Raw genomic sequence first — 17,903 nt, forward strand, 5'->3', positions numbered from 1 at the left:
TGTTGCCAGCCTCTCAGATCATTTACTTAGAAAAACAAGACCAGTATGCAGAACATGTTGCTTTTTAAGAAACTTCATCTTCACGGCTCATAACAAATTTTTGGTAACCACCACATAACCAGTCTCGCAGTATAAAATGGCATTGGTATGGGTTTATGTGTTCTTTATGAGTCTCTTCAACTCACTGCAATCTCAGAAAAGCCTTCAGGTACTGTGTAACTGCAACAGGGGCTAACACAAACCTGCACACGGGAGTGGAGCTAGTACAGCTACAAAAAATTGGAGGTGACCGGATTGCTTAAACACAGCAGGTGGCAACTGAGAGGACTGACTAAAGTATCCACTTGCAAACCTGTTACATGAAAGGAACAGGCCTTCAGTGTGATTTTGGAAACAGCATCTTGAGTTGTTCTCCTTGAATGATGCTTGTAGCAAGACAGCGTACTGCCCGGTGCAGGCAGAAGGAGCACAGGTAGCCTTACCACAACCCCAGCTGGGACCAGCACTCACAGCACCGCGCTGATCACCTTGATGAATCACACTGGAAATGCTCATTGCTCTTCCAATTAACTTTACTGCAATATGAAACTTGAGCAGTGAAAATACATATTGACACGGCTCTTTCAAGACATGTTTTAGTGTACAATCTGATGCCTAATGCTAATATTTCTTAACAGCACAAGCAGAGCCTTCTTCTTTCAACTTTAATACATAGGACAACCCCTTCCTTACAAGCGGACCTCTGATTTTCTACACTGGATCACTTCACTGTGTTATGTAGAGACAGTAACATGCCTGTGGCTTTCCCTTCTTTTTAAAAATAAAAAAGGCTGGGTCCCAGACAACAGTAATACAAATCCTGGCCTGCCAGATTAACACTGGCCGCTGACAGCATCTGCATTGAACGTGATCTGCGTGGGGCTCATCTGCTGCAGCTGAGGCATCCGTGCTTCCAGCGGCTTGTCACCCGCCGACTGCATTGTCTGGTTCCTCTTCCGCAGCATCTGTCCGATCCCCATCATGGGGAACCTGCCCCTGCTTTTAACACAGTTGGGGCTGCCCAATGGGTTGTTGGAAACCAGCTGTGTAGGGGACACCGCTTCTTCCTTGGCGGGATACGCTTTTTCTTCATATGTGAAAGAGACCTGGTTAGGGTGGACGGGGGATGTACTTCCTGGCTGAAAAAGAGGGGACAGTGTCCTTTCGCTTGAGCTTTTAGAAGGAAAATTCATCGGCGAGCCTAAAATCTTGTACTGGTGGGAGGGGGAGACCTGGTCTGTTTGGTCCTCTCTGTCAACAGACTCGAAGGAGTGCACAATATTCAGGATGAGGGGAGAGTCCTTGGCACGGCCCCCGCCCCGTGCTGGCTCCTGCTGGGGGGACTCCTGCCTCTTCAGGAGCCGGGGGGTCCTGGGCAGCGGCTGCTGGGCCTCCAGGTACTCCAGGGAGCTGGAGGTGATGCAGCCAGCCTTGGTTGCCAGGGGCTCGTGGAAGGGGCTCAGCCCACTGGTGGAGTCTGAAAGCAACCAGAAGGAAAGGAACCAGAAGAGCAAGTGACATTCAATAGCATTACCCTCTCTCATGGCAGATACCGTCTTTCACAAACTGCTTAACAGCATGACACATGCACCAGCTCAACCAAACGGTCTTAGAGATGCACAGGACACAGCACCAAAGAGCCTGATTCCTTGACTCCTATTTGATACAGCTGCTCATCATTATCTGCTGCTTTCCTCAAATGCAGGAAGAGCATTTGAAGTGAGTGAGACAAGGACATGAAATAGGAAACCATGGATGTTTTCAGCTGTTTGTATTAATCATGTCCTCTAAAGCAATGTCTGAGAAATCTCACGTTTCTCCTTTGCACAGTTGGGTCTGCATACTGTTCTCCCTGACACAACTACAGACATAGAGGACAACAGGGAGTTAATTCCTCATGTCTCTACTTGCATTTTGGAGCAAAATCTGTTCTTGGTTTCACACGTGTAAATATGGAGTAACTGCATTGGCCAGATTCAGGCTGTTACAGTTGGAACAGATTTGCTGCACTGACTTCAGCAACAATCTTCCCCAACCAAGGACTGAATATAAATGGAACAATCTTTTTAGGATTTGGCCCAATAATACAAAACAGCCCATGGAGAAGATCTGTTCAGTTTCTACAGAATGTTGGCACTCACTCACGCCAAGCTAGTTGCCAGAAAAAAAAAGTACATTTTGCTGCGTTTAGGAAACACTAGCCAAGCAGCCTGCCTTGTTAGACTGCTCCTAATTGAAAGAAGAGTGGACCGGCAGCTTATCACTGCCTGTGACTTCTCTCAGTCCCAAACTATCTAAAAGGGACAGAAAATAATGGAAGACTTTGGACATCAGGCCATAGCTACAAATCTGACGTATATTTCTTTCAAAAGGAATGGTCTTGGCAGAGGTTGAGGCCTGAATGGATGTATGGGATGAAATCACTTGCACTGAGAGTTGCTTGGGAAAAGCAGATCGGGTTTAATCTGACTTATTTATTTCCAAAAGTGGCCAAAACTGCTTGACTGCTTGATGTAACAAGCATCAAAACATAGTTTCCATAAGCATGGAAATGCTTTATTTGAGATCTGAATGATTTTTGGATTTCAGTTCAAAAAAGCAAGCAAAAAACAAGGAGAAAAAATCAACTCTTATTGCCCCCTGTGCCAAGCTCCTGACACCACACTCAGCATTTTAAGTCACCATATTTCTCCACATGTGTCTGTAGTTACCTCCCTTGATCAACAGCTACGTCCCCTTTCTGGTCTCCACTGTATCCCCCTAGACATGTGTTCCTGCTGCCCTGTTTTCTCCACCGGCTGCTCCTCCCCCTCACCTCCTTTGCCCTGCCATCCTTGGAGCAGGTCCCATCCAGCCCTCCCCAGGCCACCTCCTCCCCTATATCAGGAACGCTTTTATCTCCAATGGTTGTCCCATCTTTTCCTTTTCCTGTTAATGCTCTTCCTCTTCCTTTTGCTGCCAGTGGTCAGCATCCCTGCCACACTTCCTCTTGCCACCACTAGCTGCTGCCACTGCCTCTCTCTGGAGGCCAGCACTGATCTGAGGTGGGTGTTGATGCTTTCAAATTGCCAATGTGCCAGCTGCCATGGTTTCCCCAGGATGTTTTGTTCAAAGTCTGATTACACAATTCCATCCTCTTCCACATAACCACCTCCAGAGCAGGCAGCAAACACGAGCACTATTTACACACAACCACAGACCACACAAGACAGTGACACTACGCAGGCCCATGCCAGTACAGTCACAGGAAGGCACACGCCCATAGACACACCGACACTTCTCCCACTGACCTTTCTCAGCACCTCCAGCCTTGGTAGCTTTTCGGTCCCTCAGCAGAGCCTTGGTGTTCTGTATCTGTGAGATAAGACAGGAAGAAGGCTGTCTATATGAAACTGGACTTTTCTCAGTTTTCTTTGGGAGCTGACGGTGAAGAATCTCCCCTTTCTTTTCTTGTTTTCTGAGTTTTTTGTCCTTTAGGTTGTAAAACAAACAAGAACAATCTGGTTTACTGAAGGAAGTTCAAATGTCCTAACCCCCCCAGAGATACACCACCTACTGAAGCAAGATTGAAAACAAAATATTTGCAAGAAATTTATTCTGATGACTCAAAATAACTGCATCTTCCAAGTCATATTTTCCTCTGATCTGTTTGACATGATCAGAAAATTAAGGAGAAACAGCTTCAGTGGCCGTTTGTGCTAGGATACCTCATTCAAGCAAGTACTTGTAGATTTGTGCTCTTTCAGATTTGAAATGTCTTCCCATTTAAACACACAAAAAAAGGTCTTTCATTTCTGTTTACTGCACTTCCTCTAGAATTTCTAAAGGTGATCTGCAGAACTTTAAATTAGTTTAAACTCTTCTAGTCATTCATCTTCTGATGCACAAGATCCCAAGGAACGCAGCCTTTGCTGCACATCCCCAGGCTCTGATTCTGCGTGTGTGTAACTCTGTAATTCAGCAGCCTCTTCTCCCACATAACAGTAATAGGATCAGAAGTAATGAGCTCAAGTTGTGCCAGGGAAGTTCAGATTGGATATTAGGATCAATTTCTTTTCAGAAAGCATGGTGAGGCAGTGGCACAGGCTGCCCAGGGAGGTGGTGGAGTCACTGTCCCTGGAGGTGTTCAAGAGCCGCGTGGATGTGGCACTGAGGGATGTAGTCTAGAGTAGTCACAGGCATAGTATGATGGCTGGACTGGATGACCTTAGTGGCCTTTCCAACCTTAGTGATTCTATCATTCTGTGATGCCATGATGGGTACAAGCTGAGCATTAAACCCCACTACCCATATCAGTAGTGGATCTGATTGTTTTACAGCTGAAATTCATTGTATATTTTTTCAGCAGGAATAACCAGATTATGTAATCTGCATAACACTCATTAGATGCCACTGATTCCAGAGGGAGCCCAAAGTCTGATATTACTGAAACCCACTCACCAAAATTTGTGGCTTGTATTTTGCTGGCACTCAAAGACTTCAAGAATCTCTCACCTCCCTTGAGAAAACGTGTGTTGTTTGGTTTTAGATGTGACACTCAGAGCCGTGGGACTTTTGGTTGCTTTGGGGGCTTTTTTTAAGAGGGGCATCAGTGCAATGGAAATTAATGCATATACATGTGAGAGAGGGAAAGAAGGACACAGAATACAGTTTTATTGTGTCCACTAAACAACTCAGGAAACAGGTTAAGACACATAAAAGGAAATTAATAAGGCAGAACTCATATTGATCACTGCCACTTCAGACAGAATCAGGCCCTCTGCACAGATGGTGTTTGGGCACCGCTGGGCTCGTTAATCTTATAAAAGTCACAGAATCAGAAGGAAGACCTTCAGGAAAATGTTCAGATTTTATTACAGAAGCTGTGAGGTGAGATGTGAGACAGAAAACCAGGGAGCCCCATGGGAGCTCCTCAGTGTCTTCTTCCTCTTAGTGTCCTATCACAGGCTCATTTTTTCCCCAGTCTTCTCTCCATACATCTCTTGTTCCCTCCAATTGCTTTTCTCTTATCCAGCTCTGGCTGGCTAAGTCTTCCACAAAATAAAACAACACTTTCTGGATCGGCCATCACTTTCCTTGTGTTACACCTCCTGGTCAGTCTAATGTCTTCCCCCTTGTCTTTAGAGGCTGTAGCCATGTAAGGCACAGAGCATTTATTCCTCCCTGCCTGTGCTGTGCTGGAAATAACACCATGTCTGATCAATCCCAGATAGCATCCTGGCGAGCACAGTCACTACTGATGATGATGAAGCAATAACAACAGTAATAACAACAATAGCAGTAATAATAATAACGCTGTGTGAATAACGGACTATGACAATAAAGCCAGTGGGAGCTCCACATTTAATTTGGAGTCCACCAAACTATTTTTTTTCTCAAGGCTATTAGACTGTTCTGCCACGTTCAGCAGAGACTAGGTTCTACTCTTTTTTTTAAAGTGGATGAGACTGAGCAGTGACTCCATAAAGTCAATCAAAATTGTTCAGCTTTCTGCTATTTGGGTAGGTGAGGAAAGAATTTGTATTTTGGTAGCATGCAGCATGCGTGCAGGACATTGCAGCACTGCAATATTTTTAGCCTAATGGTGCAAGTGCCAAGCCAGAACTCCCAACTGCTCTGCTCTGAAATATGTTGGAGAAGATGTTTGTCTGGAGAAGAGGAAGCTCAGGGGAGACCTTATCACTCTCTACAACCACCAGCAAGGTTGTGGTATGGTGGGGGTCAGCCCCTTCTCCCCATAACAGCAATAGGACGAGAGGGAATGGCCTCAAGTTGCACCAAGGTTCAGTCTGAGTATTAGGAAAAAAACATTTCTCAGCAGGAGCAGTGAGGCAGTGGCACAGGCTGCCCAGGGAGGTGGTGCAGTCACCATTCCTGGAGGTGTTCAAGAGCCGTGTGGATGTGGCACTGAGGGACGTGGTCAGTGCGCACGGTGGGGGTGGGATGATGGTTGGACTGGATGACCTTAGATGTCTTTTCCAAACTTCATCATTCTATGATTCTACGCTCCATATGCCCATGACTTTGCTTTCATGCTACTGTAATGTTTTACTAGCAGCAGCAACACAGCTGTGTTGTACAATTGAAGCACTGATAAAAAAGCAAACTCGCACATCCGGCAATAGCAATGAATTACTTTATCCCAGAAGAATGTTGTAAATAGTTTTATTTTTTAAATTTACTAAAATTGCTTCTCTTTGATGACGGTTGTAGGAGGGGGAACAATGAAAATCCTAAACTCCCAAGTTTCCACATGCTATTATAATTTAAAAAGGAAAGGAAGTGTTCCTTTGGGACACAGTATAGCACTCCTCACCGTGCTACATGCAGCCATGCAGTGGCATGCTGCTGCACAATGGAAGGGTTGTGCCGGTATGTTATACTTGAATAGGTTCAGCATTACATCAGCCTCTGCTATTTCCTGTCCTGACCTCGACCCTAAAATCCACACTAGTCCCAGCAATGGACTTGAAAAGATAATGGGTATTTGCCTTGGCCATGCCTAGTATTGTGATAGGACAATGATATAAGCTCTTAAAATCACAAACTCCTTGAGCCTGAGCCCATCAGCTTATCTAGGGAAAGTAGGGATCCTCAGCACTGGTCCCTGGATTTGCGGCAGGAATGATTGCTCACCACCTGTGGCCTCTGTGGCAAAAAATAGAGGCTGCCCAACTACCCCAGGTGCTAAAATTAGGCCAGCCTCCAAAACCACTCAGATATTTAGCCCTCAGAGCAACTCTCAGCATCCCAGCCCTGGCACAATAATGCTACCAATCAGTTTAGGACACTAAAGGACAGGTGGGGTAGGGCTGTCCCCTACCCATGTGCTGCACTGTGTGGTCCAGCAACAGCCAGTGCTTCTGGCAGCTGGCCCTGGCCTGAGGAACGTCCTCATTTCACATCACAGAGTGAGGTGGAAGAAACAGTCAGCTGCTTCTGCCATGCCTGACCACCTCTCTCCTGGTACTGTCACAGCAACACACAGCCATGCTGCCTTAGGGGTACCTGCCTGGGGACCAGGGTCTTCCACTTTCAGGCTGAGCACAGAGGATGGCGGGGGGACCCTGACCACAGCTCATGAATCCCTCCCAGCTTATGAATTCTGTCACCCTGAGCTTCAACAGCACCTGCTGATTTCAATGGCACAATTCAGACACTTCCATCCATCCCCCTGAAGGCACTACCACAGCTGCAAGTGGCAGGAGCATCTCATCTCAGGAGTTGCATTCATACAAGCATGCTATTTTAACTGTCCTGGTGTAATACAATCTCCTCATGTAAGTACAGCTAAAGCAATATCAACATGCTCTATATTCAGCTGAGCCCATGTAGAAAGAGATTATATTGTATTATTATCACTGTGTCTGCACTGCGATTGCATTAAGGTAACTATTTCAAGAAGGAAAAGATGCATCCTCATCCTCTAAATAGCTACCTTGGGACTAACACTGAGCACAGGAGAGGCTTGGGAGAGAGCCTTCATCCCTAAGGATGCATACGAACAAAACTAGGGTCACTGAGTCACACTATTGCTAGTTATGCTCACTTGCTATGTGCAGGTGCTCACACAGGCCTTGCTGCAGACTCCCCTACATGCAGCATGGATACAGAAGCAGTAAACGAGCACTTGAATGCCCTGCAGGGTACGCCTGGGGCACTGTGCAGGGAGGCAGCACCAGCAGCTGGAGCAGTCTGAGCCAGGCATTGTCAGGATGCAGTGTGCAATGATTGCATCACAGCTTCTGGGGACCTGCTTGTGTTCTGAGGGGACGTTTGCCTTGCAGCAGTTTGAAGTAAAATGCCACAGAGTATTCTGAAATATGATATTCACTGAGTCTACCCACTGCTGATGCACATTAAGTGAGGCGGTTTCGATTTATGTTAGAAAAGAATGGTAAGTGCTTTGACCTGATATTTCCATCTGGCTTGTGACTTAGCTTTTCTATTAAATTTGCTAGCAGTCTTTAAAATAAACAAAACCAGCCACTAAACAAATCTGTCCCTGCAATTCAATCACCAATCCAATGCTGAAGAGTAGCAAGCTCTTCAGGAACACTGCTATTTATGCTGTCAGATATGACTTGTATAGTTCACACAACCCTCGTAACTTTAGTGCTTCACCAAGAAACAGACAGGGAACAAAAAGCCAGACAGTAAAGGATTCCTATTATTTGTTACACATTCCTTTAATATAAACTATCTTCTCTATTGCAGGCAAGAAAACTGGAGACAGAGTGAACAGTAACCTGGTTCAATCTTTGCTCTGGCCAAGGTAAGTCCCTCACAACACAGTGGTCTAGTTCTCCACCACTTTTGCTGGGAAGCAAAAAATTCACCTGGGAAGAGTTCTGTGCTAATATAGTTCTGCTGTTTCTAGTAGTTAAGCCAGGGCTCTGTCAGGTCAGTGCACTCTCCTATGCAAGGTCTACAACAAACTAATACCAACAGTCACTCAGCTTTCTTTTAGCCCTACACCACCAAGGTCTTTAGACTCAACACAATGAAGATATGGTCTTCTACAGCAACTTGCACCTCAGGATGGAACTAAAGGGACCCTTGAAGAAGTTTTGCTTTATTTTGTTAAAGAGGATTTCTTTTCCTCATGAAAGCTAAAAGTCATCTTTAAACTTCCACTCTAGGAGGATGCTACTTTTTTCCTTCAAGAAGAATTTGACAGAATTGTTCCGTACAGATCTTTTTCCTCTTCAGTTTTAGAAACTCACTGTCTTAATCCCAATTGCTGGGGATCCTTAAATTCAGACTGCTTTCCAAGTACCTTAAGAAGCTTTAATGAGCTTTACCTCATAGGAGTCTTTATTTGCCTTGTACTTGTCAATCTGGTATAGATGGTTCTTGTGGCAAATATTGTCCTGGACTTCAGATTTCTGTGGAGAGAGGAGCACAGAAAATCAAAGTAGGTAAGATAATCAGAGAAAACTGATGTTCATCTACTGTTTAATGGACCATGTCCACTCTTGGCATTCAGTAGAGTCGCATCAACTTATGGAGATTATGAACATGATCCACTAAATTCTAAATATAATTGATGCCATCATTAAAACATACTTGTTCCAAGAACTGAGAAAAGAGAAAACTAAGAAGCTGTTGTCAGAAGAAAAGGTTAGCAGGGATAATCTCTCAAAGGAAAAAAAAACATTTCATAAAGAAGAAAACCCAGACTGCTGATTATGTGATGTAGGAGCCTACAGACTCTTAACTGTTTAAGACTCCTCACCTGAACAGAGACAGTTGTGTGGAGAGGTCATAGGAAGAGGGAGTGCAGTTTGCCTTTGTGTTCTTTGCCCATCCTAACACTTGAGCAAGTACAAAGCAAAACACAGCTAGGGAGCTCAGTTACCCCAGATGTAGAAAAAAGGGTGACATGGCAAGCTGACCGTTCCTTTCAGTCACGCACAGAGCAGTTCCACAGCAGGGGGAGGGAAGCACAGGGCTCTGCAGGCTCTCAAGGATGTTCCCTTCAGGGCCTGAGCTAGGCATGGATTTTACAGAGAGCAATGCTAAAGAAGAGAGAAAATGGTCTGGGAGAACACTTGGACCTCAAGTGGGCCAGATTGCTACACATTAGGCACAGACTGCACAACAGCCTACCCTGGGATGGCAAATGAATCATTAGTTTTCTACAGAAAACTGATGAACTTCTCTGAAAATACATCTTCTCATGAGATGTGAAGCTTATAAGCAGTTATCTCAGCAAGTTGGGGAATTATTTGAAATCATGCTTTCAGTTTGCAAGGAATACCTCCATTTCATGGTTATTAAGACAGAATTGGGAGAAAAAAAACAAAAACAACAACTTGGGTAATGCCTTGAAAAACTTTTAAGCATTTTTTTTACCCCTCACCTGCTTGTCCAAAGAATCAGCATCAAACAGTACTTACTCTAAGGCTTGCCAGGTAGCGCTCCAGCTTCTTATTAAGAAGAAAGTAGATAGCAAGTGTGTGACTTGCCCTGTTTGAGAGCACAGTGTTGATGACATCACTGTTCTTAAAGCCAAGCTTCTCAGTCATATGGAGCAACACACTTTGGCTGAGGTCCTCCAGGTGGATTCTGCAGAAAGAAGAAAAGCAGAGCACGTTGCTTGTACTGTCCTCCCAGTGACAGAGCCTTGCTAGCAATAGTGGAGAAGAGATTGGAAAGGCTCAGTAATGCAGATGTGAGTAGGTATGAAAAAGGCAGATTGCTAGGGAACCACATTCACTATGGGACATCATGATAACAAACAGAACTCTTCCTGCCAATAGTGACCTTATGTGCTACCATGAAGGGAAATGGCACTGTGAGGCTCAGGATGTCTCACTCTGTTATCCTAGATGTGAACGATGGTGAAAACCATCAAGAGCATCCAGCTGATTTTGAAGGGAAAGAGGCAAAATCCAACTTAGGTGGTGAGATTTCGCTTTCTGAAACGACTCTCATAACCAAATACCAGTGTTTAGCTTCATTCCTCATCTGTTGCGCCATATTAATGCAGAAAGTAGCTGGAGAGCCTTACTACAGAGAAAGGTGACATGCAGGAAGGATCATTAAAGAAGCTCTCAAAATGGTCAAGCTGCAGCTATACTACTGTTGGTTAAAAGCAGAAACACAATATAAGTTTATGGATGTGGTTTTCTGTAAAGTCCATAACAAACTTAGCCAAGGTGAGAAATGCAGTACAGCAAGCAGCCTGTGGAAATGGCAAAGAACTTTTGCAGACTATGTTAAAAACAGATTTTCCAGAGGAGTCTTATTTGGGCATCTAAATGTGCATGCCAGATTCCCAGATGTACCCATCAACTCCCATTCATCTCCAAAGAAATACTGGATTTTGTTTGCTTTCTAAAAAAGTTTCCTCACTTCTAACATCAAGCCTAATAGCTGCCCAGGGCAACTCAGGGAAGTTTAGGATATGAGCTATTATGTATATATAGAGAAAGGTATAATTACCTACCTTTCTCACCTTTTCTCTGTATACCACTGTCCTGTGCACCTTTGCCATGAGGAATGCCTGGTGTGCAGTCTGGGTCTGATATGAGAAGGACTTAGGCAAGATGCAAAACAGAGTATGGAAAATCTCAAATAACTGTTTTTCTTTACTCAGCACTCTTATTAATATGCATTCTGATGTTAAAGAATGCTTGGTGGTTTTAAGAGTTCATAACTAAAATGTATCTTGGCCATTGCACACTAAGGCATCTGGACAGCAAAAGAAATTTAAACAATTTCTGCTTGAAGTGCTGAGCAAATTTGGAAATATTTGCTTGCCTTCAGGGAACTTCTTCAACAAAAGCAAGCTTTTTAGAAAGCCTGAGAGAACAATCTCCTGAAAATGCAGTTTCTGCCATTATTCTACCTTGTCTCCATGCTTTCACTTTTCCTACTATGTTCCTGTCCGGGAAAAAAGATGTTTGTTACCTGAATTTGGTAGAAGAGGACTGCAAGAACAGAACAGAGCTTCTTGTTTGTTATAAAAAGCATGATTAGCAAAGAACATGATTCCTTGCAAATTCAGTAGTGGATTTTTCATGTTGATAATATCTTACCCACATGTGCACACTAAAAGAAACTTGGAGATACTCTGCTGAAGCTGACCCTAGCAGTACTTTCTGAGCAAGCTTAAAAGGAAGCAAGCCAAGTCTTTAAATGTTTCAAACTTTACAGTATTTTCCCTATGAGGCTTCAGTATGAGGAATAAACTGATTAAGCTGTAGGAATACAATAAAAAAGAAATGAAGGGAAAGATTCTGTATGGCTTTGATCCTTTACAGCTTCATTGACTTCATATACAATTTGGGTTCTGATACAAGGAGTAGCTACTTTTCTCTTGTATTCACATCAAACAATGAAAAAAACAATGCAATGAGGAAAAAAAAAGTAACCGATTTCTTTAATAGCAAAGGGTAGCACTCCACACTGATAAGCTGTTCAAAAGTGCTTGGAATAGGAAAAGAATATTATCATCATCATATCTGAATATATGCATGAGCAAACATAGATCAGCTCTGCATTTTCTTCTGTTCTTACATATGATTTGCTTGCCTTTAGGAGAAAATGATTAATGGGCATGCATAAGCACCATGGCACAGCTATTGTATCTAGTAGAGGCCAGCCTCTCTCATGAGTCTCTGACCTAACTGCACCATTGAGCAAGCTGTGAAGTGATTCCTCCACCACAGCCTGAGGCCTGATAACTGCAAGCTAAGAACTCGAAAACAGAGGCATGAAAATGCACCTACAAATGCAAAAGAGTTCTGAAATCCCATTCAAGCCAAATTCCCGTCTTTTTTCCTCTTCTTAGACAGAGCACACTCAGCAAGAGAATTAAATTACCCATACAGCTCTCAGTTACACTTACATTCATTTAACAGATGCCACATTTAGGAGATTGATTAGACTCATTATGGCAGTGATTTCATTAGCTTAACGACTCATTCAGTTTACACTTGTTTTCTCCTTCTTTACCATATAATGTTCATATGTAGAGTGCACTTCAGTACAGTCCAATGCACCATGGAAACTCAGATTTCCTTTTGTTGAACAGCACACCACACAAATTAACTCAATTGACCTTAAATTTCAGGCAGTAATGCTGAGATAATGAGTCTGCCTGTTCTCCATCTTGCTCCCTGCAAAACAATCCTTCTTATGGGCCACTTCATATTCTGTCTGTGCTGGTCTGAGTATTGTGGCTGGCGATTCTGCCCAAGGCAGAGGGTTGGAACTAGATAATCTTTAAGGTCCCTTCCAACTCAAGCCATTCTATGTATGATTCTGTGATCCCATTGCATGCATCTAGCCTCACATGTTCTTCAGTGGATGGTTCTTGTGGTGTCACCCTTTGAAGAACAAGCATCTATGCTGTTCGGTGTCTCTCCAACCATATTTTGAGAGTGGGAGACATCTTATTTTGCTTAGGTCAAAGAAATAAATAGTGACAGTCATTGTCCACAACACAATATCTAAAACACTAACTCTAGAAGGGAAATGCCTGCTGATGAACTAGTGTACCTCAGTTCCCTGTGCATGCAGAAGAAAAAGTGTCTCTCAGTCCCACAGGGTTGGGTCCTCCAGCTCTGAAACATGCTCTATTCACCTGGCTAGCAGTAGACCAGAGGGGAAAACAGGTGGGGAGGCACTTTTAACAGCAAAATCATGATCTTGGGAGAATGCTCAAGGCTGTCTGAACACATGGTCTGAGCTTGCCTATGCACTTAGTCCTTCAGGGCACCAACATAAAAAAAATGGCCTAGTTGGAGAACATCAAATCACTCTGGGGTGTAGGACAATGGTTCTGACATCCAAAGATAGGCTATCACACTCCTAAGCATATGCCATATCAGGATCTGGTACTTGAGTAAACTGAAAGGTAGAAGTTAGGCTTTTCTCATAGTGACTTGCCTATTAGTGAGTTAGGACTAAAATGTTGGGGCGCTATCAAATTTTAAGCTCCAAAATTAAGCTTTAAGTTCCTCTATCTGTCTCAGTGCTACTTTGGATATTGGCCTGCAAGCTACTAACTCCTACAACATCCTCCACAGGTACGAGGTTGTGTGTAAGACACAGTGGAAAGGCTCTGATGCAGGAAGGAGGTTTTATCTGATCAAATACAGACATACATTTCTAAGTGAATTGCCTGAGGCTCCATTTACAGTCACAGGAGAAAAAGTTGAATCTCCTGGGCACAATGTCATGCTGCTGCAAAATCAAAGAGAAGTCAGATGAATCATTCTATAAAATTTTTTCTCTGCTGACTGTAATGAGAGCCCAGGTTGACTAGCCCATGTGAAGACTCCATGCTGAAGATGCTGAAAGTCAAGCAAGATTATTCCTAAACAAAGTGGACCAGAAGAATTTTTCTTTCTTCCATGTTTTTGTTTGTTTGTTTGTTTTGTGTCATGCATTTAGTATTGCATAGGTAGTCAAGATCAACAGCCAACAAAGCGAGATCATTTAACTCTGATCTTTCTCACTACCGTGTGCGTGTTTTCCTAATACACAGAACATCACACACACGTCAGAAATAGGCATAGCCTCTATTGTAAAATATCATGGCTCTATTGACAAATAAGAACAAGACCAGAAACGATGAACTATCTTCACACATATCCATTCTAAGCTCTGGAGCCAATTCATCACATGATCTGCATTTCAGACTACTTCACAACTGTATCATATGCCACCTTATAATTTAAGCTACTGTTTTTTACTGTTTCAGGAAGCACACATTTAATGACCAATCCCAACAACTTTAAAAATTGAGTCAAAAAAGCAACTCTGGGGAAAATGCAGTGGGATGCTGTCATATAAGAATGAAAATGTAGCATCAGGGTTGTCCACATCTTAATGTACATACACACAGGCAGTTTTTCTCTGCTCTTTTATACCTGTTTGGATACGTGACATTAGGTGGTGCTCTCCCAGGGTAATTCTCATTAAGCCAACGATTTGCAAGTGCTTGTTGGATGTTTGGTCTCTTTGCAGGATCTGGCTCTAGTAGAGATCGTAGGAAGTTTACGGCTGCTGTGAAGAAATCAAGAAAAAACAATAGCTATGTCATAGGCTTTATGACTTAACATAGTAGTTGGGTTGTTTGACATGTAGCCTGACCGAGAATATACTAAAATGAACGTTTTTTATATAGTAAGCTCAAATGTCCTGGAAAATAAGGAAAGCTTGATATGGGATTTGTAACTAAAATAAACAAAGATTTATAGAGTCATAAAGGAGAGGAGAAAAAGCACCTTTTGTTTCAGAGCTTGTTTGAAGTTTCTGAGCAAGCTAGTCAAAACTTCATTTTTGTTTGAGAAGTTTGAGATTGTTAGAAAATCACTCATACAGTGTACAGAATAGAAGAGATAGACTGGGGCTGAGTGGAGAGGAGGGGAAGGATGGAGAACCAGGAGGAAAGACATGGAGAGTTGAGTTTTCTGCTCCCAACAAAAGAAGGAGAAATTCTCTTCTGGCTTCCATCCAAACTACAATTAGATGCAGGAGGATTTAGCCAAATTAAAAGAGTAAAATTAATGGGCTTCATTCTTTTTTCAAATACTGAACTTTCAACTTTCAATGACATTCAACCATCCCTTGGGATTTTCTTGCAAAAAACCCCAAAGGTAGTTTTTCTGTACTTGCAAGCCATATGCTTCTTACTTGGTAATGAACAACGAAATCAAGTGATTTGCTCAAAGGCTCAGAAGAAGTGAATGTCTGAGCTGAAAATAAATTCTATTTTAACTGTTTCTGTTCTATATTCCTCAAATTATCAAGGTTAGATTCAGTTTATCAACTATCTCCTCTACCATTCCCTACACAAACAACAAAGAAACCTAATTCTGGGAAAGCCAAAACCAGAATGGTTTTCTAGAGGAGATACAGTCAGATGAGATGCCGAATGCACCCTGAATGACATCAGTGGCAACCAAAAGACAGAAATGATGGCTGCAGTAGTTTCCCAGCTTGGAAAGACAGCACTTTTTTGGAGGCTTTTTTACTCCTTTTACCTCCACTTTGGAGGCTTTTTTACTCCTCATTCTGCAGCAGTTACAGTTCACACCCTAGACTCTCCTGTGCATGTCTTACCTACTCAACTCCAAAACTTGGAGAGACCTTGTGCAGAGACCTCCAGCAGTGGCAGCATGGCACCACCAGTGTACTTTGCCTATGACTCAGTGAACCATCTAAAATCTTTAGATTTTTGCTCAGAGAGGTTGTGGATGCTTCGTCCCTGTAGGTGTTCAAGACTTGGCCTGGGCAACTTGGCCTAGTACCAGATCCTGTGGTTTGTGGCAGGGGGGTTGGAAATGATGATCCTTGGGGTCCTTTCCAACCCAAGCCATTTTACAATTCTATGATACTATGTAGGAAAGAGTCAAAGAGCCTGAAATAAAAATATTGTCCCCTATTCTGAAGGACAGCAGCCATGACTCATCTTCTTCACCAGCACCACAGTGAAAATCTATCCTCCCATATCCAGCTGAAGGAGAACAATATGCCCACCAACAGTGTGCTCATCTGGAAACAAGAGCCCAGACATAGTCCCATTGTCTTTACAAGGTTCTCTTCTATGAAACTTCTTTGTTGTTGCCTGGCTGTCAACCCAAGCATTTTCAGGTCTCCAAGATCAAAGTGACAGGCTGGCTGGGCTGATGCGTCAGAGCAGAGCAGTGGGCAAGGGAAGGTTCCTCATCAAATATGTCAGTGTTAGATGTGATAGGTGCCAACACCTAACAGCACGCATAACTTCTAGTTTCACCATCCTGCAACCATCAGATATCAGCTGGAGAGGGCCCTGAGAAGATATCCATTTCAATGCAGGTCTAGCACTGAGAAGTTTATATTTGGAGGGGAGAGAGTTATGATTATATATTTACCAGTCCAGCCAGGCATGAGCTAGGTGTTTTCTAAGCTCTGTCTTCACAAATCACTGATTTATGTGAGGTACTTCACTTTAAATCTTTCCCAACATTTTTGTTATTTTCTTACGACAGCAATATGGAGGAAACAGCAGAAAGAGCCTACATCCAAGTTCATAAATCTTCTGCAAGCTGATGTTAGGACCGTTCCCTGCGTACCCTGAAAGCCCACACATCAACACATCTTGGGCGCCAACCCCTCTGTTATGGGAAACAACCACCCCATTGTTCTGCCATTTTAGTTCCTCTCTTCCCAGTGCTTCCCGCTAGAAACCGCACACATCCCACGGGTTCAGAGCACTCTTCTTAACACAAAACAGCCCCTCCCCAGACCAACCACCATCCCCCTCAGCCACCACATCAGCTAACAGCTCCTTAAAGACGCTGTTTTTTTCCCTTTGGCAAAAGACACACTGATAAAAAGCGGCTTGTGAAGCAGGATGAAGTGCAGCAGGTTCGGACCAGGGGAAACTGATTCCAGAGAAGGGAGCCCTCCAGAGAAGCTCCTTTGCCAGTCCTACCGAGGCAGTGCTGAGAAGATCTGTAGCAACACCTCTGCTCACCTGAGCTCTTAGGTGGTAGGAAGAAGACTGTCTTTTTCAGTTAGCCACACAGCTGCAGGACAGCAAAATTAATCCCCCAGGAAGCAAACATGAAGCGAATGAACTGGTTTTTGGACTGATCTGAAGCAGCTTTTCATGCTGAACCAAGTAGCTTCATGAACAAAGGATGCTGTGAATTATCCCTCAAATGCTTCATTATGTGAGGGAATGTAAGGGCCTCATTTATGACGAACTCGAGGACAGCACTAATCTGATTAGCCAGTGACCTGCACTTGATGGAATTTTGTTTCCATGGTGTAACTTTGGGGCAAAGTTTGCTCTTTAGACAAATGAGAGATTAGTACCATGAGAAAAAAAACAACAACAAAAAAACCCTTTCTCTTTTAACTTCTTCAGTAGATAGAGTTCAGTGATGGACAGAAATGGGGAGAGCTTCAGGTGTGGACTACATGACCTCTGTTGCTTCCATTTTCTTTGTCATGAACAAAATGAACTTAGTGTCTTGTTTAGTGAACACCACACTAAGAGTGGATGCCTGGCTAAAATCAGGCATGCAGCTGTTGCTTATGAAACAGGACAGAGAAAATGAAATAAGGTCATTTAACTTTACAAAGCCAAGGCAAGCTCTGAACTGAAGGCATAGACAGATGATTGCTTGCATTTTTAAGAATTTGCACGCACCTCCACGTGACAGCACTGCCTCTCCACTCCTGACAGAGGTTAAGATCTACCTGAAGTGCAATAACTTCCCAGGAATTATTTGATTGACTAAGATGGTGGAATCACCATCCTTGGAGGTGTTCAAGAACTGTGTGGATGTGGCACTGAGGGACACGGTCAGTGGGCATGGTGGGGATGGGCTGACAGTTGGATTAGATTACCTCAG

The 17,903-nt window shown here is 43.4% G+C and overlaps 1 protein-coding gene across 2 annotated transcripts in view; it reads right to left on the reverse strand.

Annotated features, from left to right (window-relative positions):
• Positions 1 to 388: 388 nt before the first annotated feature.
• Positions 389 to 17,903, reverse strand: part of HUNK (hormonally up-regulated Neu-associated kinase) — a 54,168-nt gene continuing 36,653 nt past the window's right edge. The window contains exons 6-10 of one of the 2 annotated variants that reach the window (XM_065741808.1): positions 14,427 to 14,562; positions 9,942 to 10,110; positions 8,844 to 8,927; positions 3,330 to 3,393; positions 389 to 1,516 (exon numbers count right to left, since the gene is read on the reverse strand). In XM_065741808.1, the coding sequence (XP_065597880.1) occupies positions 873 to 1,516; positions 3,330 to 3,393; positions 8,844 to 8,927; positions 9,942 to 10,110; positions 14,427 to 14,562 (1,097 nt within the window). In that variant the 3' untranslated portion in view covers positions 389 to 872. Of the gene's footprint in view, positions 1,517 to 3,329; positions 3,511 to 8,843; positions 8,928 to 9,941; positions 10,111 to 14,426; positions 14,563 to 17,903 lie in introns of both variants that reach the window. The other variant, XM_065741807.1, reaches the window with a different exon arrangement.

Source organism: Cyrtonyx montezumae, unplaced genomic scaffold (assembly GCF_038088225.1).
Source record: "Cyrtonyx montezumae isolate F1298 unplaced genomic scaffold, pur_monq_1.0 scaffold_3, whole genome shotgun sequence".
NCBI classification, from domain to species: Eukaryota; Metazoa; Chordata; class Aves; order Galliformes; family Odontophoridae; genus Cyrtonyx; species Cyrtonyx montezumae.